The sequence below is a fragment of the Narcine bancroftii genome, chromosome 4, assembly GCF_036971445.1.
Source record: "Narcine bancroftii isolate sNarBan1 chromosome 4, sNarBan1.hap1, whole genome shotgun sequence".
Classification (NCBI taxonomy): Eukaryota; Metazoa; Chordata; class Chondrichthyes; order Torpediniformes; family Narcinidae; genus Narcine; species Narcine bancroftii.
Genome location: NC_091472.1, coordinates 273,321,237 through 273,347,062, shown reverse-complemented (window position 1 = coordinate 273,347,062; position 25,826 = coordinate 273,321,237). Strand labels below are relative to the sequence as shown.

The following is a 25,826-nucleotide window of genomic DNA, read 5'->3' as shown; positions in this document are numbered from 1 at the left end:
ATATTGCTGCTGCCAGAGGGATTCTGGACTCCAGTTCCTGAAACTAATGCAGCTGCCAGTTTACAAAAAGGCAATCAGACAACAATTTTTAATATATGTATATGGTATCTTACAAGAAAGGAAAATAAATCATTGATATGGAACTTTCACATTTAAAGCATGAGAAAATTATCGAACCTCTCTACTGTAAGGCAATAACCAAATTTGGTGAGGCATAGTCACACAAAAAGCATTGGAGATAAATTATTTTTGGTGGCCTGGTGAAACTCCAATATCTAGTATCTGCTGAGCAGAAAGCCTGATCGTCCAGCAACCAGCCCACTTGTTCATCTAGATTCTACAATAGATGCAGAGGTCTGAACCACAAGCAAGGTGTGTGGCCAGAGCACTGTGCACAGAGTAAAATAAACAGGATAAAAATTGCTCATGAATTCTAGAGGGCCTTTTCTGCTCTTCTTATACCCATATATAACAATTACAGTTCGGAAACAGGCCATCTCAGCCCCTCTAGTCGGTTCCGATTTAAGTGATATCCTCTAGTCCACTTACCTGCACTCTGCCCATAACCCTCACATCATTTTCCTTAAATGATAAAATTGACCTTGCTTCAACCACTTCTTCCAGAGGGTCATTCCACTCAGCCACCATTCTCTGAGTGATAAAGTTCCCTCTCATGTTACTTCTAAACTTTTTGCCCCTTAACCCTCATAATCTCTCATTTCAATCTTACCTACCCTTGGGGAAGAGCCTATTCACATCTACTCTATCTAGCCCCCTCATAATTTTATATAAATCTATCAAAACCCCCCCCCCCTCAACTTCTACGCTCCAATGAATAAAAACCCAACCTACTCATTCTTTCTTTGTATTCTAGATACTGCAATCCAGGAAACATTTTAGTAAATCTTCTCTGCACCCTCTCTACTTTATTGATATCCTTCCTATAATTTGGGGCACAGAACTGCACACAATATCCCAAATTTGGCCTCACTAATGCCTTGAATAGTCTCAACATCACCTCCCAGCTCCTATATTCTATGCTTTGATTTATAAAGGCCAGCATACCAAAAGCCTTCTTTACCACTCTATCCACATGAGAATCCACTTTTAAAGAACAATGAACCATTATTCCCTGTTCCTCTCCCCTTGCCTGCATATGTCCTGTTTTGATTATTCCTCCCAAAATGAAGCGCCTCACACTTATCGCTATTAAACTTCATCTGCCATTTTTCAGCTCACTCTTCTAAACCATCCAAATCCTTCTGCAGTCTCTGAAAACCATCCTCACTATCCACAATTCCACCATTTTTGTATCATTTGCTTATTTACTAACCCAATTTACCCCTCCATCATCCAAATCATTCATGTAAATGACAAACAACAAAGGACCCTACATCGATCCCTGAGGCACACTGCTTGTCACCAGCCTCCATCCTGACAGATATGACTCTGTGGCATCTTTGTACAGTAAAACTCCTGGTATCTGGGACCTAAGGAATTGGTAGATGCCAGATAAGTATATTTTCAGGTTGTTTGAGACTTACAATGCCTAACTAATACACCTGCATTAAGAATAAACAGTTTAAAAGACAAAATATAAAAATACTATACTGCACTTGCATTAATATATAAGCTATAAAACATTTTACTCTATTTTCAGTCACATTCTTTAAAAACATATAACCTTCACTGTATCTGCAGGTTCTTTCCACTCCATGGAGCTGCCTGAAAGAGCAACAATGACATGATAAATAATTAACCCCTCCCACCTAATTTACTGATAAAGTCTCTGATCGGAACAACTCTTACTAAGCAGGGATAAGGAGACATTTTAAGGGAGTCACACCAATGGCGAGCAGCATCAACTAGCTCTTCATCCTGGGTGACACCATTGCTGTTTTGCACTTTATTAGAACAACTGCTAGTAGCAGTTTTCTCCCATTTTCACCAAAAGTTACTTCAGAGAACATTTAGTTTTACAATTTTAAACAAATATTTTTTTCCTATTATTTTTTTTTGTATTTATTTTCCTCAGTTTTTTTTTGCCTGCTGTCTGAATTCTGGATACAATGGGGTTTTAATGTATTATGCTCCAAGATATGATGATATAGAGCAGGTCCAATTTTTGTGTCTTATTCAGCCAAAAACAAGATTAATGTTGTCAAAATACTCCACAAAAAGAAAGATGAAGCTCTAAATCTTCCAGGCTTCTGCAAGATATTTCTTCAATTTTCATTCCTTATGAAAAACAATAATTTACAACAGTTATAAACCTGGAATATTAGCCCATATTTTCAAATTGGCAACCTTACATTGCCCATCCCATACTTAGCTGATTGTTACTGCTGAGAAGATCTGGATTCAGCTGTGCTGTTATAGTTGTAGATTCAACATATGGCATTGACCAGTGGAACTGTTCACAAAAAAAAAATGCATTATTACATTAACATCTCAGACATACATTCCAAATGCAATAACTTGTCAGGATCTTATTAACATTCAGCAGTTGTGGTGAATTTTCACAGGGAAAGCATTTTTGTTTCATTTGAGGTTTTTTTTTCTTCTTTCTGACGACTTCACTATTTTGATAAGAAATTATGCCATAAATTAATTATATTAACCAATAAGTAAAAAATGAGAATGATAACATATCAGTAAAACTTTGAAAAGCAACCATCTTACAATAATATGACATAACATTACTTTGTAGAATGACCCAGCATTGGGCATTTTTCTCATTTGGTCTTGCTTCCATCTTGTTTGCTATTTGGTTATCTTGGTTGAAAGTATGGGCCAAATTGATTCTTAAACTTCGATCTACTCCTTCAATAAATCTACAAATAATTTTGCTAAATAGTTATCTTTTGTATGTTACATAGGTTTTGAGGAGAGTTGGTGTTTCATTAGCCATTTGGGGGAGACTGTGGATTCTAATATCTGCCTGGAACAGCATTCAAATCACACAAATGAGCAGGGCTAGATAAAAACAACAGGCTGCCCAAATGAGCCACACCTGATTAGAACAGAAATGGCAACCAGCTGAATTGTATTTGAAGCTGCAGGAAATTGTTAGAATCTGCAGAGATGGCAGCAGATGTGATAAAGTGATAAGTAAAATTTCTGACATGTTCTTTTGAGGCATAGATACCAGATAAATGCAGGTCAACTGAAGCAGCAACAGGATTGGTGCAATTGGACTGAGTGTTCTGAGGGTGACGTATGGGACCAGCAGATCATGAGAAATATTTCTGAATATCAAGTTAGAGTGGTGGTCAATTAAACCCGAGTGTTTGTTGTCCTGACATGCTTTATGTTCACTTTGCTGCCATCAATAATGTAAACATCCTAAGGTAAAAAGCAGAGAAAATGAAAATGGCAGAAGAAAAGCAAGTGAAATGAAGTTTAGATCAAATGTTATTGATATAGTATTAGATATGAAGACATAATTTAAATTTATACTGCCAATTCACTATTTTATGATTTACACCAAATTTCCATGTCATTCACAGTTTATAGTTATCAGTACTGTATTTTTACGCATATAATGTGTGCATTATATGCGCATTTTACAAACCAGGCAACCCCTGGTGCATTATATGCGTGTGCATGCTATACAGGAATATTTTTACATGTTGAAAAAATGCGCACAATGAATAGCAGACGTGGGAAAGTTGAACCAGCAATTTATAGCGGCCGTGGGAATATAATAGTGGCATTGAAAGAACATGCGCAATTTATAGTGGGTGTGGGAAATTTTGATTTTGGGAATATCTCTTTGTACTGAATTCCTTTAAACAGGACATTTTGGCTTGGGCACTGCACCTTATCAATGTTAACTGCTCAGACCTATCCCTGAGGGAGGAGATTAACATATCACGTGCCTCTGATTTGAGACAACATTAGAATTAAAATCCTGTTTCACACTGAAGCCTATCCTGTCTATTTAATTGATTCCTCTCCAAAGCTTGTTCATGTGTTTACAGCAGGATATCATCTATATAATGGGTGATTTACACCGCTTGGGGAAGTTGATTGGGTGTTAACTGTGGCAGATACTGGTATGTGCTTTGTCTAATGTCCCATTTAAAAGAAAATTGCTTTTGTCAGTCAGAATTTAGAATACCATACCTGCACGGTGGGTGGGTGGGTGGGTGGGTGTGTGTGTGGGTTATACATAAATTTTTGTTACACAATTTATGTTTTTCTGCACGTTTTATGTTTTCTTTGGCTTGGCTTCGCGGACGAAGATTTATGGAGGGGGTAAAAAGTCCACGTCAGCTGCAGGCTCGTTTGTGGCTGACAAGTCCGATGCGGGACAGGCAGACACGATTGCAGCGGTTGCAGGGGAAAATTGGTGGGTTGGGGTTGGGTGTTGGGTTTTTCCTCCTTTGCCTTTTGTCAGTGAGGTGGGCTCTGCGGTCTTCTTCAAAGGAGGTTGCTGCCCGCCAAACTGTGAGGCGCCAAGATGCACGTTTTATGTGTTATGAGTGAAATTACAGTAATTAGAAAATAAGTCTGGCCTGCAGGCAAAAGGTTGTATGTTTTGTCATTGATGAACATTGATGATAAATTTGAACTTTAAATTATCCCAAAGGAGTCAAGAACAGGGTTACCTTTCAGATGGGGAAGTATTAGAGATCAAGGATTATCAAACTATTGTGATTATATTAAGATTCAGTCCTCATTTTGAACAAGTACAATCTATCCTTATTTGAAATATAAATAACTTTCTCTCAAGTTATAAAGTCTAAAATCAAAACAAAAAAATACTCAAATTATTCAGCAGATCAGACACCAGTTTCTAATCACTTAAATTTAGAAGAATGAGAGGGAATCATAGAAGTGTATAAAAATTATGAAAGGCATAGATAAGATAGAGGTGGGTAAGTTGTTACCATTGGTGGGGGAGACTAGAACTAGGAGATATTGCTTCGAGATCCAGGTAGTAGATTTAGGATGGAGATGAGGAAGAACAGCTTTTCTCAGGGGTGCTGAATCTGTGGAAATCACTGTCCATTGAAGCAGGGGAGGCTACCTCAATAAATATATTTAAGACACAGTCGAATAGATTTTTACAGGGTAGAATTAAGTGATATTAGAAAATGGCAAGTAGGTAGAGAGGAGCCTATCACCCATGATCTCATTAAATGGCGGAACAGGCTCGAATGGCCAAATTGCCTACATTTGCTTCTATTTCTTATGTTGTTACTGATTGATCATCAATCTGTAATACTGGGCTGATTCGTCCAACCAGATACTTGCAACAGTGAATAGGGTCTTCCTATATTTTAATGTGTTGTAACAAGTTGTGGAAAAGCTGCCGCTGGATTCCCCAAACATGGCGTCCCCAAAAGGTCCTTCCAAATGAAGCTTCATTTCACTTGTGAATCTGCAGGAGTCATCCACTGCATCCAGAATTCCTGCTGTGGTCTCCTCTACATCGGAGAGACTGGGCACAGACTGGGATAGGACCTCAGCTCTGTCCAGTGAAATTGCAGAAATTTTCTAGCAACAACTCATTTCAATTCCCTGTTCCATTCCCATGTCAATATGCCTGTCTGTGATCTTATGCACTACAAATTGGAGAAACAGCACCTGGTATTCTGCCTGGGTATCCTCTAACCGGATGGCATTAATATCGATTTCTCCAGTTTCAATTTTCTCTCCTCCTCATCGATCCCTGTTTCTCCTTTCCACTAGCTCTTTCTCTATCCTGTTTCCTCTGTATCCTTGCCTGCACCTCTGCATTCAACCCCTCCCCTGATCAACCTGTTCTCTCCTGTCCTCCCATCCATGCCCAATTATCACATTTAGACTGTTGTCCTGTGATTTTCCCCCACTCTTTCCTTCTCCCCAGCCTCTTAATTCTGGTGCTTACATGTTTTTTTTTCACTTGAAGGGCTCAGGCCTGAACCATCACTTATATATCTTTACCTCCTGTGGATGCTGCAAGACCTGCTGAGTTCCTCCAGTATATGAAGAACATGGTGTTACACTCTGGGTTACTCATTGATTTCCAATGTTTTCTCAATTCATGGAGAGTGTTGTCAAGAAGATCTTACTCTCCAATAGCCCACTGACTTATACCATTTGAATCCTGCCAGAACAGCAGGGCTATCATCACAGCCTTGCTCAAAACTTGAACCAAAGAGCTGAATAATGGAGGTGAAGTGAGAGTTATTATCCTTAACATCAAGGAAGCATTTGACTGCATGTGCCATCAGAACACCTTGGTCTTTGGACATAAAAGGAAAAAATCTCCTGTGGTTGACTCATAACTCATAATGAAAGATGAGTTTGGTTGTCAGACAGAGGTCAATCATTCCAACACCAGGATATCACTGCAGGCATTCATAAATGCAGTGCCTTTGGCCTAACCATATTCAGAAATGACTTTCCTTGCATTGTAAAGTCACAATTGAAGATGTTCACTAATGATTACACAATGTTAATTGCCATACACAATTCTTCAATAAATGAAGCAGTCCCGTGCCTGCATTCATAGTCACAAACAATATCTAAACATGGGCTAATCAATGACATGTAATATTTATTACAGGAAAGGGCTGGGGAATGACCTTCTCAAAAAGGAAAATATAACCACTATCCCTGACATTTATTGGCATTACCATTACCAACATTGATCACTCTACCATCAATACCTGTGGTCACCACTGGCCAGAAGCTCATCTGAACCAATCACATAAATATGGTGGCAACAAGAACAGGTCAGAGTCCAGGAATCCTGTGGTAAATGATTCACTTTCTTGACACTATGAAACACAAGTCAGGAGCATGATGAATTTCTCCATTTCCCTGTATGAGCACATCTCCAACAAGAATATCTACACCATCCCAGACAGGCTATCCACTTACTGCCATCTCACCAGCTGCCCTCTGCATTCCACCATTACATTCTGTACCATTCCTAAAATACATGACAGTTACACTCCTGGGTTATTCCAACATCATTTTCCAAACTTGCAACTTCTACCTTCATAATCATTGGGTTTATATCAAGTTAAAGTTGGTCGGATTTTATAGTTACAGTGAAAAGGCTTGTTTTGTGTGCAATCTAGATGTTTGGAAGTGCCTTCTCTGAAAGGAGAGCAATAGTTTAAGAAAGGGCACCAGCCTCAATTTTGATGTCTGTATCCTGAAAATATTTTTTTTTTTAAAAAGACAGGAAAACCTAGCCGCTGAGTGTGCACCAGGTTTAAAGGCTTAACAAAAAGTGAGACTATTTTTAACATTAATTAAGTAATTACATTGGACAATATATTTTTTCAAAACATTTGCTTCTTGAAAATAAATTGGGGATTATAATAGACAACTTCAAGTTGAACATAAAGATATTTTCAGATTTTCTTTGTCACATTGGAAGGTGGAGAAACATTACATGAACTTTTATTGAATTTAGTAGGCTTAATTGCATAACGATGCTTACAAAGTGTTAATTCAACTGACCTAAAAATGTTTTTCCACTGATTTTCATTTGCACTCAGTATCTGATGCCTCTTGTGTCAGTATCCAACAATATTCAGCCAGGATTGATGGATTCCAATTGCCCTGATACTACTTTTGCATGGTCATAATATGCTGGTGAAACCTTTCACCATGTTCACCACTAACTACACCAAGTTCATCAGGGAAGTACATGTTTGAATGCAGAAAATGATATTTCAATGACATGTTCCACGTCAAATTTGTATGCTTGAAGTAGACTTAAAATATGACAGGATATCACAAAAATAGGTTATATATAAAAAAACAATATGCATTAGGAAATTGTTAAGGCTATTTCTATCATCAGCTGCCCAAAATCCATACAATACACTCAAAAGTTTTCTGGAATCAAAATCTTAATTGTCTAATATTATGTTTCTTTTTGTCTGTAAAATGCACTCATTCAGCAGTTCAACAGTTTGTGGGGCCTATGTAAACAGAATGTAAAAGTTATTCCATGAGTGCAGTCTTCTTCTTGGACAGAGACAGGCCCTGTGTCTCTGTGCTCCACAATCCAAAGCCAATAATCAGGGAGAAAGTTTTCCAGCAATGAAATGCATTGAGGACCAGGTTGGAAGAAGCAGATTGCTGCAGGTTTAGACAGGGCAATGAAAGTTCTACTCCACTTACTTAGCTTCTTTCTTCATAGATATGGCTTCAGTTTCTGAGTAGTTCCACAATTCTCTGGTAATATTTCAAATTCCCAGCATCTATCACTTTACCTGATTTCCTGATAGATTGGAAAAGATGTACCTAACTATACTTCCTATCAGCTGTGAAATTGCACAGAGGGCAATTTCCATTTTTAACCAACACAGGAACTTATAATGGAAAAACCTGATGGCATTACTGCACATAAACACAGGATTCTCAAAATGTTACTTTCCCACCCATGGGGAGCTAATAAAGACCAAGTACAGCTGTGAGATGAAGTAAGTTTAGAGTGACGATGTGAATAGTCCAGACAAATTTAGATAGATAATTTGGATTAATGCATTCCTATTTTCATATTAGTTTAATATTATTTTGATAAATTCTATCTAAATATTCTCCCAACCTACCACTGTTGCATTTCCACAGGAGTCAACTTGCCATTATTTCAAATTTACATTGGTCATTACCATTCTAAGCATAAAATTAAGATGAGAAAATTTGCAGGCACTGATTTTTTTTTATTCATAGATTAAGACTTATAAAATATGAACTTATCAATAAATGAAAATTAATTTGATTAGCTTAAAATGAACCATGATACTTTGCACAATTTGGTCAATCAAAAGTTAACCAATGAATGGATTATTTTCACACACATTAAACCGAAATTTAAAAAATGCTGAGCAGTACAAATTTTGAGATTGTCTAAACTACCCCATAATATAAAAAACAAATAACTGCATGGAAATTGTATAGGGCCTTGACTGAAAAATGCATTAGCAGATAGTGTATATACTTGTTCTTTTGTGTAGTCTTCCAAAGGCGCTATTTGCCTTGGCGAGTCTGTTGTCTATCTCATTGTCGATCCTTGCATCTGATGAAATGGTGCAGCCGAGATAGGTAAACTGGTTGACCGTTTTGAGTTTTGTGTGCCCGATGGAGATGTGGGGGGGCTGGTAGTCATGGTGGGGAGCTGGCTGATGGAGGACCTCAGTTTTCTTCAGGCTGACTTCCAGGCCAAACATTTTGGCAGTTTCCGCAAAGCAGGACGTCAAGCGCTGAAGAGCTGGCTCTGAATGGGCAACTAAAGCGGCAACAACCAACTGAAAAACCTCACAAAGATAAGCGTATACAGAGCCGTTGTCATACCCACACTCCTGTTCGGCTCCGAATCATGGGTCCTCTACCGGCACCACCTACAGCTCCTAGAACGCTTCCACCAGCGTTGTCTCCGCTCCATCCTCAACATCCATTGGAGCGCTTACACCCCTAACATCGAAGTACTCGAGATGGCAGAGGTCGACAGCATCGAGTCCACGCTGCTGAAGATCCAGCTGCGCTGGATGGGTCACGTCTCCAGAATGGAGGACCATCGCCTTCCCAAGATCGTGTTATATGGCGAGCTCTCCACTGGCCACCGTGACAGAGGTGCACCAAAGAAAAGGTACAAGGACTGCCTAAAGAAATCTCTTGGTGCCTGCCACATTGACCACCGCCAGTGGGCTGATAACGCCTTAAACCGTGCATCTTGGCGCCTCACAGTTTGGCGGGCAGCAACCTCCTTTGAAGAAGACCGCAGAGCCCACCTCACTGACAAAAGGCAAAGGAGGAAAAACCCAACACCCAACCCCAACCAACCAATTTTCCCTTGCAACCGCTGCAATCGTGTCTGCCTGTCCCGCATCGGACTTGTCAGCCACAAACGAGCCTGCAGCTGACGTGGACTTTTTACCCCCTCCATAAATCTTCGTCCGCGAAGCCAAGCCAAAGATATACTTGTTATGCATTTAATAGTATTTCCTGATAATCTGGAAAACTATCAAGCTGATCTTATCAAGCAGTGTACCTAGCAATATCAGGACTTGTATTATTTATTCTCAGATAAGCTGCTTGACACAATTGGTCAGTAGGTGGGGAGAGTACAGGTTAAATGGTCTTGAAGGTCAAAAGCATTTAAACATCGTCATCATTTTCACAACCATTTCCTTCCATAATCCTTTAGCATATGAAAAACAATGTTAGAGATCTTCAGGGTTATAATTGAGATACCAGATAGGTAAAGATTTAGATCTATCTTCTATGCAAAACATCAAAATAGACAACTCATCATTTACCTTTCCCATCTGCTCTTTTACATTACCGTAATTGTCACTCATTTTTTTTATCATCTAACCAGCATACAATGCTCAGTTTTTTTGTAGAATTACTCAGTCCCTCCTTCATGTGTAATGAATTAACTCTATTACCATTGCATGCCTGAAGCAAGGGAGCTGAGGATTGATTCATTTCCTCAGTAAAACCCTCAAAACAAGCTTCTTGTGGGGGGAGGGGAGTGTGGGGGCAGGTGGGAGGAGTGGAGAACGAGGTCAAGAGAATAAGGGAAGTGAACGTGTTGAAATACCATTAAGAAATAAGGAAATAGTAGTCAGGGGAAAGGAAAAGTCTGTAAAATTATTTCAATGTTTCCTGAAAACTCAACTCCAGCAACTTGTGCTACTTGATAGATTCTAAATCCAGATAGGTGCAAGTATTCAGCATGTTTATAGTAATAGGTACTGGTCTTTTTATTTTAGTTGATGGCTGAGATGCTAAAGCCCAAAATTAACAGACTCCTCATCAAAAGTAGTTTGTATAAATGAGTCCATGAAGAGGGAATTGGTCCAATTTTTTTTTAACAAATGGATTTTGCAGTCATTGATGAAGGAAGATATACAATTGCTAATATTGAATGAAATTTTCCACAGTGACTTTTCCAGTTCCATGACATGAAATTCCTCTTTCTACAGACTAGTTGATGACAGAGATTAGTTCAAAAGGATCCTCGGCATCCAAAAACTATGACATCAATGTGACTAAGCAACCACTGAAATTAAATAATGCTAACAGTCCAGAAATCAGGAAGGAAAATTACATTTTTTATTTAGTTTTTAATTTTGCTAAACAAATGGTGAAATAGCATCAAGTCAAGTTTATGGCAATCTGGTTAAGAAGAAGAGAGAGGTGAATAGCAGGTATAGGCAACAAGGAGCAAATGAGGTACCAGAAGAGTATAGAAAATGTAAGAATATACTTAAGAAGGAAATCAGGAAGGCAAAAAAAAGAGGTTATGAGATTACTTTGACAGATAATGTGAGGGTTAACCAGAACCGATTTTACAAGTATGTTAAGAATAAAAGGATAGTAAGGGACAAAATTGGTTCCCTAGAAGATCTGAGTGATTGTCTATGTGTGGAGCCTCATGAGAAGGAAAGGAAACAAGCAGTAGTGGCATGGAACATATTGAGATTAAAAAGAAGGAGGTGCTTGCTCCCTGACAGTGAAAAAAGGTAGATAAATTACCTCGGGCCTGACATGATATTCCCTTGGACTTTGAGGGAGACCAGTGTAGAAATTGCAGAAATATTTAAAATGTCCTTAGCTATGAGTGAAGTGCTGGAGGTTTGAAGGGTAGCTCGTGTTGTCCCTTTATTTAAAAAAGGCTCCAAAATTAAATTAGGTAATTACAGGCCAGTAAACCTGGCATCAGTAGGAGGTAAATTATTGTAGGGTGTTCTGACAGATCGGATATTTGGACAGCCGAGGGCTTTGTGCATGGTAGGTCATGTTTAACAAAATGTATAGAGTTTTTTTGTGGAGGTTACCAAGAAAGGAGATGAAAGAAAGGCTGTGGAATTTAGTAAGGCCTTTGACAAGGTCGCACATGCAAGGTTAATTCAGAAGGTTCAGACACTAGGTATACATGAAGTGGTTGTAAACTGGATTTAAAAATTGGCTGAATGGGAGAAGCCAGAGAGTGGTAGAGATGATTGTTTCTTGGGCTGGACAGTTGTGATTAGTGGAGTATCTCAGGGATTGGTGCTGGGACAATTGTTGCTTGTTGTCTATATCAATGATCTGGATGATAACGTTAGAAATTGGATCAGCATGTTTACTGATGACACTAAGAATGGAGGTGTTGTGGACAGTGAGGAAGGCTTTCAAATCTTGCATAAAGATCTGGACCAACTGGAAAAATGGGCCAGAAAATGGCAGATGGAAATTAATGCAGACAAGTGTGAGGTGTTGCATTTTGGAAGGACACACTAAGGTAGGACATACACAGTAAATGGTAGGGCACTGAGGAGTGCAGAGAAACAAAGGGATCTGGGAATACAAATACATAATTCTCTAAAAGTGGTGTCACAGGTAGACAGGGTTGTAAAGAAAGCTTTCAGCATTGTGGCCTTCATAAATCAAAGTATTGAGTACAGGAGTTGGGATGCAATGCTGAGGTTGTATAAGACATTGATGAGGCCCAATTTGGAGTATTGTAATTAGTTCTGGTTGCCAAACTACAGGAAGGATATCAGTAAGATTGAAAAAGTCCAGAGAAGATTTACTAGGATGTAGCCAGGTCTTCAGAATTGAGTTATAGTGAAAGGTTAAACAGGTTAAAACTTTTTTCCTACGAATGTAGATGAATGAGGAAAGATTTGATGGAGGGTTTTAAAAATTATGAGGGGTTTAGCCAGATTAAATCCAAGTAAGCTCTTTCCACTTAAATTAGGAGACAAAAATATGAGAGGAGAGGATATGGCTTTAAGGGGAACATTAGGAGGAAAATCTTCACTCAGAGGGTGTCAGGAGTGTGGAATGAGCTGCCCTCTGATGTGGTAAATGCGGGCTCACTCTTAAATTTTAAGAATAAATTGGATACATGGATGAAAAGGGTTACAGCATGGGTGAAGGTCAGTAGAACTACCGGAATGATGTTTTGGCACAGACTAGAAGGGCTGAATGCCTTGTCTTCTGTGCTGTAGTGTTCTATGGTCATCTGATTGCACAAGTACAACCCAATGAAGTAACTTTCACTGTTCGATGGTGCAAACCAAGCAATCACACAACCAACCATAACACACATGCAGACAGACATGTAGGCCGAGTATTCATATATACAAATCAATAACTAAATGTTGTCTTGTGAATATGAGAGTCTTTGGGATTTTTAGTGTGAGCAGTTCCCTTTATCATTCATCATTCTCACTGCCTGTGGGAAGACACTTTTCCTCAGCCTGGTGAGGCTGGCTCTTATACTTCTGTGCCTTTTGAGATGGGAGAAGCTGAAAGATGCTATGTGCAGGGTGGAATGGGTCCTCAATTATTTAGTGCACCGTCTTCAGACAAGGATCCCGGAAGATCATGTCGATGGTGGGGGAGGAGGGGTGATGAAGACTCTAGTGATATTTATTTTAAACAATGAAAAAAAAATGACGTTCAAATCCATTATATATTATATATATATATATACACAAAACTCAAAACGGTCAACCAGTTACCTATCTCGGCTGCACCATTTCATCAGATGCAAGGATCGACAATGAGATAGACAACAGACTCGCCAAGGCAAATAGCGCCTTTGGAAGACTACACAAATGAGTCTGGAAAAACAACCAACTGAAAAACCTCACAGAGATAAGCGTATACAGAACTGTTGTCATACCCACACTCCTGTTCGGCTCCGAATCATGGGTCCTCTACCGGCATCACCTACGGCTCCTAGAACGGTTCCACCAGCGTTGTCTCCGCTCCATCCTCAACATCCATTGGAGCGCTTTCATCCCTAACGTCGAAGTACTCGAGATGGCAGAGGTCGACAGCATCGAGTCCACGCTGCTGAAGATCCAGCTGCGCTGGGTGGGTCACGTCTCCAGAATGGAGGACCATCGCCTTCCCAAGATCGTGTTATATGGCGAGCTCTCCACTGGCCACCGTGACAGAGGTGCACCAAAGAAAAGGTACAAGGACTGCCTAAAGAAATCTCTTGGTGCCTGCCACATTGACCACCGCCAGTGGGCTGATATCGCCTCAAACCGTGCATCTTGGCGCCTCACAGTTTGGCGGGCAGCAACCTCCTTTGAAGAAGACCGCAGAGCCCACCTCACTGACAAAAGGCAAAGGAGGAAAAACCCAACACCCAACCCCAACCAACCAATTTTCCCCTGCAGCCGCTGCAACCGTGTCTGCCTGTCCCGCATCGGACTTGTCAGCCAAAAACGAGCCTGATGCTGACGTGGACTTTTACCCCCTCCATAAATCTTCGTCCGCGAAGCCAAGCCAAAGAAAAAATAAAATATATATATATATATATATATATATATATTACAGGAAAATTATAGACCAGATGCATAAAGCCAGATATTTAGTGCCAGATAGTTTGCTGCTTTAATTATGGATTAACATGGCACAAAAATATAATTTCAGGTTTATTATCAGAGTACCTACATGACATCACATACAACCCTGAGATTCTTTTTCCTGCAGGCGAGACAGAATTACCACTAATGGTAGTGCAAAATAAAACTGTCCCCAACGTACTCATATAAACAAATAAAGAACTGTAAACAAATAACAAATGTAAACAAACTGACTGTGCAATACAGAAAGAATTTTTTTTTAAATCAATAAAATGCACAAGTAAGCATCCTCAAATGAGTCCCTGATTGAATTATTTGTTGAGGAGTATGATATGATACTGGAGGGGTAGCAGCTGTTTCTAAATTTGGTGGTGTGAGGCTTGTGGCACCTATTCCTCTTTCCTGATGGCAGAAGCAAGAATAGAGTGTGTGTGCTGGGTAGTGTCAATCATTGATGATTGTTGCAGCTCAGCAATAGCAGTATTTCCTATGGATATTCTCGATAGTGGGGAGAGTTTTGCCTGTGATTTTATGGGCTGTGTCCACTACCTTATGGAGGTCTTTGCCCTCAGGGGTATTGGTGTTCCCATACCAGATCATGATGGAGCACATATTCTACCAGACATCTGTAGAAAATTTCCAGGGTTTCCGGTGTCATACCAGACCTCCGCAAATTTCTGAGGAAGTAGAAGTGCTAACGTGCTTTCTTCATATTCCTATTAGTGTGTTGGGTCAAAGAAAAATCCTCTAAGATGGTGACTCCCAAGAATTTAAATTTGCTCACCCTCTCCTCCTCTGATTCCCCCAATTATCAGTGGATCATATACCTCTAGTTTTCCCTTCCTGAAGTTAACAATCAGTTCCTTGGTTTTTGTGACATTGAGTGTGAGATTGTTGTTGATGCACCATTTAGTCAAGTTTCCAGAGTCCCTCCTATATGCTGACTCATGGCCTTTTTTTATACAACCCACTACCATGGTATCTTCAGTAAATTTATAGATGGCGTTATTATTGTACCAAGCCATTCAGTCATAGGTATAAAGCAAGTAGAGCAGGGGACTAAGAATGCTCTGGTACTGATGGAGATTGTGGAGGAGATATTCTTAACAACCCTCACTGATTGTGGTCTGGAAGTGAGGAAATCGAAGATCCAATTGCTGGAGTGTAGAGTCCCAGCTCTTGGACTTTGCTGATCAGTTTTGAGGGGATGATGATGTTAAATGCTGAACTGTAGTCAATAAAGAGCATCCTAATGAATGCATCTTTGCTGTCCAGGTGTTCCAGAGATTTGTGTAGAGCCTGTGAGATGGCACTTACATCATGTATAAATGTATAGCATTGCATCATTTTTACAGTGAAAACTGTTTGTGCTTACCTCAAGTCAAGTTTATTATCATCTGATTGCATAAGTACAACCTGACAAAATAGGGCTTTCCGGTCCTTGGTGCAAAACATGGAGACACACAGACAGACATAATACACATATAGACAAACAATACATATGCAGGACAAGTATTCATATTTACAAATAAATAAATACATGTTGTTACCTACAATTTCTTAGAAGTGCATTGCTGTTGGGAGGTTGTGCTGTGAAGAGTTGCAAATCAGTAATATTGCAGAGATTAAACTATAACATCCTTGGGATTTCCATCTTTAAATCTACATTTATGTATTCCAGAAGTTTGTATTGGTGTCAGAATCTACAATAACAATGAATACTGACAACATCACTGCAATTACAAAATTTGGCCCATCAAAGTTGTCAAATGATCAGACAACCTGAAAACAAAATATCACTCCATTTAAGTAACTGTAAGTGGAACCTTTCTAAAGATGGAGCACAAATAGGTAAACTGAAATGTTTGGGATGTTTTTTTTAATCTCCAGAGTATGCACACTGCATACAATTTCACCTTAAAATTCTAATTGCGGCCAAAGATAAAATAGACATTTTGTTGAAGAATTCATTAGTTTGAAAAAACAAGGATACACACTCAACTTAACAGCCCTGTGGCAGCCAAGAGCATCCATTCCATTGATTTATTGAGTTATACAGCACAAGAACAGGTCTTTTTTCCATTCACACTGGCTAAGTAATCCCATTTTCTTGCATTTGACATGTATCCCATGAAACCTTTTCTATCTGAGAACCTGTCTGATTGTTTATTAAAAGTTAGAATTTTAATACTAATACAGGAGAGAGGTTTTCCTTGATTTATAAAAAAAAATTTTCAATATAGATTTGACACTGAATCCTTTGGTGGGCCTCTGGCACAATGTGAGGGAATGATTCTTCTTTATTTTTGGTTCAGTCACACCGTTTCTATTCCCTCTCTTTGGGTGAGGTGTGCAATTTTACTTAAATGGAAGGATGCTGCCTCACCTACTCATGATCAGTGGTTGGGTGAAATCATGTCATGTTTGAGTATGGAAAAGATTTGTTATTCAATTAATAATTTAAATATAAGATTACAGAAGTTATGGGGATCATTCATGACTCACTATCTTACTTTATAATTTTACTCCAATGCAATTAAATTATCTGACTTGTATCTTTTCCACATTCCTTAAATTATTTTTTTAACCTTCATTTTCTTTTAATACTATTCATATATAGCATCTGGCAATGTGGTTAGGTAAGGGGTTTGAGATTTTTCTCCTCTACTATTTTCTTTTTTTTGTATTATTGGAGGTTGTTTTTTGTAAAAAAGGTATATACTATTTTGAATATGAATTATGGATATGATTTACAATTTATGTTTGTTAATGATATACAGAATATCTTACATAGTTTATGTAACTGTCCATACCATCTTATTGAATTGCATCTTTTTTGTTTGTATAAGTTGTTTATTAAAATCAATAAAAATATTTTTTTAAGTGAGATTTGACCCACCTCTAACACTTCCTCTGACAGTTCATTCCATACACCCTCCACCCTCTAAATGTATGCTTTTTTTTAAAAAAAAACTCTTCCTCTGCTTTCCTTACTCCACCAACATCATGGTCACTATGACCTCACCATTAGGCACAGTGATCCACTTGGGCAGCAAGGTTAATGGAGCGATTAAGCACAATACCTTTTGAGCATCTGCAACCCAGGTTTGAAATTGCTGCTGTCTACAAGGAGTTTGTTCATGATTGGCATGGGTTTTCTTCAAGTGCTCTGGTTTCCCACCATCGTCTAAAAAAGTACAGGATTGGTAGTTTGTAATTGGGCAGCCCAAGTTTTAATGGCCAGAATCAGCTTCTACCCTCTTGTAACTTTTTTTTTAATTACTGGAATTTAACAAGGAGCTGAATTGATTGACCTAGAATAGATCTTCCAACTAGAAAATGATTTGTGAAGGCACAAGAGCAAATTATGTTCATGAAGCCAATTTTCATCCATCTTCAAGAGTCCTGGTTTGGATTCAAGTTGCATATTCCACTGTTCCCCAATCTTCCTTATTGAGTAGCTATGTAGTTAAATTAGTTATCTTGGAGTCACAGTACAAAAGAGCCATTTGTTTATTTTGATTTATGTCATTTCCAAATCATCCATCCTGTTTTGGGTGAAAATCTGGTTAACTGAGCAGCTGACGCATTGACTGCAGGGCTACATCAATATCCAATTATTAGCTTGGCATCATTACTTTTCTTTTAAGATTGTGTCATCTACCACTTTCTGTGAGTTATGTTCCCCGTATTTTGAAAACAAATGACTAAAAAAAGGTCTTAATCAGAGATCTCCTAAAATTGACCATGACAATGTCAAACTTTGGTTCCTAATTATTCTATTGTAGCAGAGACACTATCCATGAAAGTTTCAATCTTGGACTTGTTGGAATTTTAAGACAACAAATCTACTGATGTAACCAGATGACACTCATCCCCATTGTCATCACTCACTTTTCCCCAATCACATGATTATCTGAAGAATAAAAATTGAGTTCTAGTACAGACAATCTTTATATTATTGTAACAGACAATGCTATTGGTTATAGGGAACTTTCATTCTGGTTGTAGCAAACAATCTGAAGATACAAGAAAAAAATCAGTTGATGAATATGAAGTAATGGAACCATTTCAAGTTCAAAATGTAATATCAGTTATGTTTTTCATTAATAATTTGATTGTTCTGACTGAAAAAAATCATGGCATATTTAAATGTTTTCTTTACGCATTAAGCAATTGATTGCAGAATGCAATATTGGAATGAACCCAATATGAACTCAAAATAAGTGAACATGAAATACAATGACATCAATGAAAAGTTAAAACCTCCACTCACCATAAAATACCATAAGCTCCAAATCAACAGAGCAGCTGATAATCATTGTTTATCTATTTCAGCCATTATCTTTACTGCTGACTGGCTCTGGCACTGGTCATCGTTGAGTTTAATTTTCTCTCAACCTTCTGGTTTCACATTACCTTTAAGATAAAAGTAGACTATCTAAAAGCAGAAAATATTTATAACAACTTTGGCTTTATAAGGACAGACGGATGTCTGCCCCAACTGCCTCTGGGATACTTTTTTTTGGGAGTGCTTCCAGCATTGTGGATGTCACACCCATACCTAATGATGTGGTTTAACTTTATCCTGGAAAAGCATGAAATTATGTGACTCTGGATTGTGTGCATGGATACTGCTGATCTAAATTGTATTGAAAACCACTCCCAAATTAAAAGCATCTGTAAAAATGTGAAATGTTTGTTTCCTATTTCTGGTCAAAATAGGACCAACTCTCATGTTCATGAGAAGAGAAAGACCGAATTTAGAAAGAACTCCAGGGACATTCATTTTACTTCAAGAATTATCAAATAACATTCCACTTCATAGAAATATTTTAACCTACATTCATGGAAATCTTTTAATTATTTTAATGTTTTATGAAGAATTGTTTCAAATCTTCAATATTAGCATTAATATTAATGAAGAACCTTGTTACTGTAGTATAATCAAAGCCATTTGAGAGATTGCACAATTAAAAATGAACTAATTCTTTTTCAGTGTAAATATATATGACCATGCCAGTTTATTTCATGTGATGTGGCAAATGAGACAATGTCATTGAATGGCCCCTGAACAACCCTGATATTTAATTTGTTTGAGGCAAAAGGTAACATCCGAAAACTTTGTTGTTCCTGTCACCTGTGTAGATTTTGTAAATGTACCTATATTAAGTAAATATTCACTGAGCACTAAATATGTGCTTACAAGTTTGCATTGTCCATTGTTCAGTGTTCATAGTATTCAGATCATCAGGAGATGCTGGAGGCAGTGAAGAGGGTGAAGGAGATCTTCTATGGAAAAAAAATCCTGTGTCAAAATGATCTCAAATCTATCTACTGACCTTCAACATAGATGTGTACTTATGACCCTAATGAGACGTGCCTGAGGGCAAGAAAGCAAAGTAACCAACTGCTATATCCTGTTGTATTATGGTTCAAATTAGATAGTAATGAATTACTCACAGAATCTTCAGTACTGCTTGTTAACATATTGGATTGTGCCTGTTTGTGTAGGCTTCCACACCATTTCAAGTGTCCTTGATTGGTCCATTATTTTCACTTGTATTAGCCCCTGTAATACTTGATATCTATTTTGAATCACATTATTGCTTCTATGTTTGTCTTTCTGAACAATTGTCAATCTTGATTAATGAACCTTCATTAATAAACATCCTGCTTTCTGGTTTCCACCTACAATTGCTTCTGATGCATGGAATCAATTAGTCTGTACAATGTGATTTATTCTGCTAGGATCTCGAGAGCAGGTCAGAGTTCATTGATGTTAATTGTAACAGTTGTGTTTTTAATACATGTCAAAGTGCCTTCCTTTTGTGGATTGGTGGGTTTTTGAAAAACTACATCTTACTATTAAAATAGGTGAAATCATAAGGATACTGGACATTCAAACCAGTTTCAATTTTGTCAAATCAGTCAGAACACTTCCACAACTGGAAAACATTGAAAGGGAAATCAAAACTCCTTGTGTTTGTATTTCAATATAAAAGAGCAAGGAGTGGTTGTTAATACTGTACATCTTTCACAACTTCTGAATGTTCCAAAACATTTCACAACCAATCTTTTTTTGTAATGAATTTTGTACCTTGGAGAATATAGCAGTTGACTTTGTACACAGGATGTTCCCACAAATGATTATAAGTTCAATTACCCAATATTCTGTTTACTTTGTAATATTGGTTGAGAGGTAAATAATGCCCTGGATAGCCTTTTTGCTCTGATTTGAATTGTAACGTGGGAACTTTTTCATCCAATTGAGAGATGGTAGACAGTGTCTTGATTTAAAAATGAATCCGAAAGATGGTGCAGCACTTCCTCATTAACTCCACTAAACTGTCAGCCAGTATTACATGCTCAGTTCTCTGGAGTAGAGGCTTAAAACACAGCCTCATGACTCAGAGGCAAAACTGCTACCATTGAGCCAAAGCTGACAGCTTGTTAGATTGCTTTCTAGTTGAATTTAATTGCACTCTCTAAAGGAAAGACTAGCAACACTTCCACAATGCTTTTGTGTTCTGAATCATAGTAATTATCAAAATGTTAAGTATTGTCAGTTTTATTTGCTCTGCTCAGCTACGTGACCTGTAACACTATGTGTCAATAATAGGCGTAACTTTATAACTCCAGGCCACCAGTGAGAAACTTGGCCCACGAGCAGTGCAAATTAAAAAATCTGAATGACTTTCCGACCATTGGTTGGAAAATGGTGGTCTGTGAATTGCTCAGTTTCTGATTTGTGCTGCCAGCAGGTGAGGGTGTGTGTCATCAGCATGTACTTGTAAATCTACCCCTGATGTATAATTAAGAACTGCCGAAAATAAATGAAGCTGCAATGCAACCCATTAATGCCTCCTTTCTTGGCACCTAATGAAGAATGACATTGGCAGTTCATTGGACCACACAAGATACTCCAGCTAGTGCCAACTACCAGACTGCATAAATTTATCATCATCTCATTCTTTTCTTTTAATTCATTGCCCTGCATTTCAAATTTTAATTTCCAATAAGATATTACATGCCATTTTTGACTGACAATTATGTTTTTTTTTATAAAGAAAGGTATATTGGTTCCCGAGATTTTTCCAAGTATAAATCTCCATCAACAAATGAGGACATTGTTAACATAGTTAATGGGGCAGCATTAGTGTTAAAGTCCCTGTGCATCATTTACAATCTCATTATAGCAAAAACATAATTTAGATGGGTCTTCAACAGAATTCAGGAGGAAGTGTCATGGCCTTATCATCTCGTGAATATTTTTGTAAAAGACAATGATCACTCCCAGCAATAGATAGTGTAACTACATTCTTTGATAGTTAATTCTTATTTATCTTTAGTTAGAAACTCAAATTAATCAATTGCCTATCAAGGCTACTAAAGCAACAGAGATGCTGAGTACTGCAATGCTAACTCAGTCAGCTAAGGCGCTCCATTATCTTCAATCAATCTAAGCAATGATGGAACACTTTCTATCAGTCTGCACAGGGACAGCTATCAAGTTTTTCATCACAATGCATTTGAATACATATCCACTCATTCCAGCATTACTGTCACATGGTTACAGTAAAAACTTTGTACTACATAAAAAGAGATCTTGTGTATATGTGAACATGCTCACTTCCAAATTGGCCTTCAGGTCGCAAACAATTCTAACTTGCCAGATATTGCTGTTCCTTCAATTTTGCAAGGGTAAACTCCATAAATTCCCAACGTTTTTATATATACCTTGACAACAAACTCTGTTTTTTTTTCAAGAGCACCAACTATTTTTATCAAGACATTGAAAATAAATGGGCTCTCACTGGCAATCTGCTCATACAATGTCCCATTGCAAGTTAATCTATGCATATTACAATTGAGATATAGTATACATCTCAATCAAGCACAGTTGTTGTTGATTACATCGCATCAAAACCACCAGATTGATTTGACTTATTTAATGGTTTTTTTAACTCAGTTAGACCAATTTTCAGAAATTAGACCAATTTCTCTCTTCTATTTAAAATAATAATAGAAGAGTAAAAAAGTCATTCTCCGTCTGTTCTCACTACATTTCAGAAGTGAGGTTGGAAATGTAAATCTGACTCCCCTCAATCACAGAATAAGTTCGAACCAAAGGGCTAACCAGAAAATGTAAAATAATGTGGCACCATTTATCATTATTATTATTCATAAGCAGATTTTAATTGGTTTCTGATTATAAACTTTATTCTGTGTAATCAAGAGCCGAATGTCAAATTAACCTTCTTAACAACTTGCATCTGGTCTTGACTCACTTGTCAAAAAGAGATACACAAAAACTGTATATGCTGAAGTCTCAAGAAACAATATGCCGCTGGGGACAGGTCGCAGTCATGGATTGAAATAGTCAAAGTTTTGGGATGGGGCCCCTTATCCTGACTCATTTGTGCCTGGCTACTGCCAAATTGGCTAGGTACACTTAATGTCAGATGTGACATCCAAAATATCTCATTCGGACTAAAAGTGTACACTTGCTGTTACCTCAGGTCCTGTGTTTGACCTAATATTTATTGGACTACAAGACTATGATGTGTAGAATCCAGCTGATAATTAGATTTCTTCAATATATAGCATTATGTGGTCATATCCTCTGAATACAAAAAGGATATTGAAAGTAGATGCAAAATTTCATAAAAAGTAATACCATAATGTGAATAAAATATAAGTAACTTTTACAGACAACAAAACAATAATAACTCTCCATCAGAACCATTTTTACTGCCTGAATGTAGAGGCATTGCCTTTGACCTTTCAGAATCTCCTAGAGCTTTGACTGGCTACCTTGGTTTGGAAGCCTTCCAATAAAACACTTTTTCAAAAGATCAGAGAGGATAAAAGTTATTATACTCTCAATCTGATATCTGGAAGAGAAAGGCTGTTGGAATTTAATAATGATTATGAGTTTATTGTCAAATACATTTTACATATGAACCAAAATTTATCATGAGGTGCATGTATAAAATCATTACATGATTACAGAGAAGCACCAATATTTTGTAAAAATGGAAACATTATCCTGTGAGTTTTGTTTGTTGGTGATAAGGGAGAACTGGTGGATGTAAAATATTTGGATTTTCAGAAAACATTGATAAAATATCACAATGGATTGCCATACAAGGCTCAGCTCATAGAATGGTGAATAATTGAATAGAAAATAGGAGATTATAGGACATTTCCAAGATGGGAAATGCAAACATCAGGGCTTCAAACTCAGAAATTTGCAATCTATATTAATTTCATTGCTGAGGAAACTTGGTGTAATAGATTTAAGTTTTTCAATGATACAAGGCTCGAGGTTTGGGAGAATAGAGTAAGCAGAGAGGAGCATCTTCTTTCTTTCTTTGGCTTGGCTTCACGGACGAAGATTTATGGAAGATTATGGAGGAGCATAAAGGGAGTCTATAAAGCAATATAATCTGATGTCAAAAGATGCCAGGTGGTGCATGAAAAGTAAAATATAAAACTATCCACTTTAGTGGCAGGTCTAGAAAAGCAAAATAATTTTAAAAAGATAGATTGGGAAATGTTGGGCTTTCAGAAAAAAAATGGACTCAAATCACAAATATTTAATGTGCAAAAATTAGATTGGGAAATTATAAATTCAGCTTAATTAGAATGAAATTCTTCATAAATGTAAAGTAGTATATAATGCAGTGGTTCTCAACCTTTTTCTTTCCACTCACATACCACTTTAAATATTCCCTCTGCCATCGGTGCTCTGTGATTAGTAAGGGATTGCTTAAGGTGATATGTGAGTGGAAAGGGAAGGTTGAGAATCACTGCTCTAGACCCAAATGTTACAGAAATATTTTGCTTGAGAAAAATTGTCATTTGCCCATTTTCTTTGGTGTTATGAAACCATGCACATAACAAGTCAATTATGTACGATTACAACAGTGGTTTTCAAACTTTTTCTTTCCACCCACATACCACCCTAAGCAATCCCTTACTAATAGAGCACCTATGGCATAGGGAATATTAAAGTTGTATATGAGTGGAAAGAAAAAGGTCGAGAACCACTGACATAATGTATTATCTTCATTCACCAATAAATCTCAATGTAAAGAGCATCCATTAGATTCACATGTCATCTATGGACAGATAAATATGATGCTGTGTAGAATGCAGCTACTAATTGAGTCTTGTGCAGAATTTACAGTTGGTCCACATCAAAAGTCTTCAAGTGGATAATGCAAATATGATTGCACTGCTTTTCCTGCAAAGTAAGAATTTTATACTGCTGTTCTTTATCTGTGTGGGAGTCAACATGATTCAGATCAGACTCATATAAACAGCATGATTCAACTAACCACTGGACTTCCACCCACATGTTCAAAATAGCACATGCAGCAAACTCTTATGTTATAGTTTGTGACACTTCTCCTGCCTCTGATGGCAAGGCACTCAATTCACAATGAAAATACAGTAAGAAGCAGTTGGCATTGGTGAGCAGTCCAATTATCTTTTAAACACCATGGTGGAACCATCCAGTCCTTGGGACATCAAAGAGCAGAGGAAAAGAAAATCACCAAAACCACTAGCTGATACATCATTTTTTTTTCTGCCATCCACAAAGAACAAATCAACAATGTGCTGGATTACTCTCCACATGCTTAGATGAGTGGAACTCCAATACCCAATGAACTTGCCACCATCCAAGACAAAGCAGCTGTTTTTTCATTATCCTTTCCACTAAGTTAAACATCTAATTTTTTTTATCTGTGGTGTACAGAATCTGCAGAGTTTATCATCTTAATAATCCACTGGATTACTTCCTGAGCTTTCTCTGAGAATACTTCAAAAACGGTGATCACTACATTGAAAAAGGGCAAAAAAGTTCATGGGCTGGGGATGACATTAATTGTACATTCTCCTCCCATGCTAACTTGGAAATGTATTTCTATAATTTCATAATTGGTGAGTCTAAATCCTAAAACTTTCTCCCAAAAGTATTGCCTGAGTATATTCACGAAAAGGATTGCGGTGTTCCAAGGAGGCTGGCCATCCCTTTATCAAGGGCCATTATAAATTGACAATAAATAATGTCCATGCCATCACTCCTCAGATTCCCAAAATAACTTGATGAAAGTACCAATATCTCTCATTCTAGTGCATCTTTGAAAGTGTTATTTCAATTAGAGTTCATTTCTTATTTTGTAAAAATCATGATTGTTCCATAATTTTTGATGTGGGCCATACATCAAAACATCATTGAGATTTAACCACATGGGATCATGTGTTCAATTTATTCTGTTCATAAATGTCCAAAGAAGTATGATCACGTATCCTGAAGTACAGATAGAAAGTTTGTATGCTTCATTCTAGTTCTCAAAAACCATTTGGAAAACCCATCCATAAACATATACCATATATAGATGGTCCATCCACCAGATAAAACTGTCAGTCAAAGTGAACTCAGTGGTTCATTTGACTCACTGACCAGATACCCATCTTTGG

General features: G+C 37.7%; 1 protein-coding gene across 18 annotated transcripts in view; it reads left to right on the top strand.

Annotated features, from left to right (window-relative positions):
• Positions 1-25,826, top strand: part of arhgap15 (Rho GTPase activating protein 15) — an 826,317-nt gene that overhangs the window by 741,746 nt on the left and 58,745 nt on the right. The window contains exon 19 of one of the 18 annotated variants that reach the window (XM_069935045.1): positions 19,564-21,150. The exons of the other annotated variants lie outside the window; for them this stretch is intronic. Coding sequence (XP_069791146.1) covers positions 19,564-19,606 — 43 coding nt within the window. The 3' untranslated portion in view covers positions 19,607-21,150. Of the gene's footprint in view, positions 1-19,563; positions 21,151-25,826 lie in introns of those variants that run through there. 18 annotated transcript variants of the gene reach the window in all.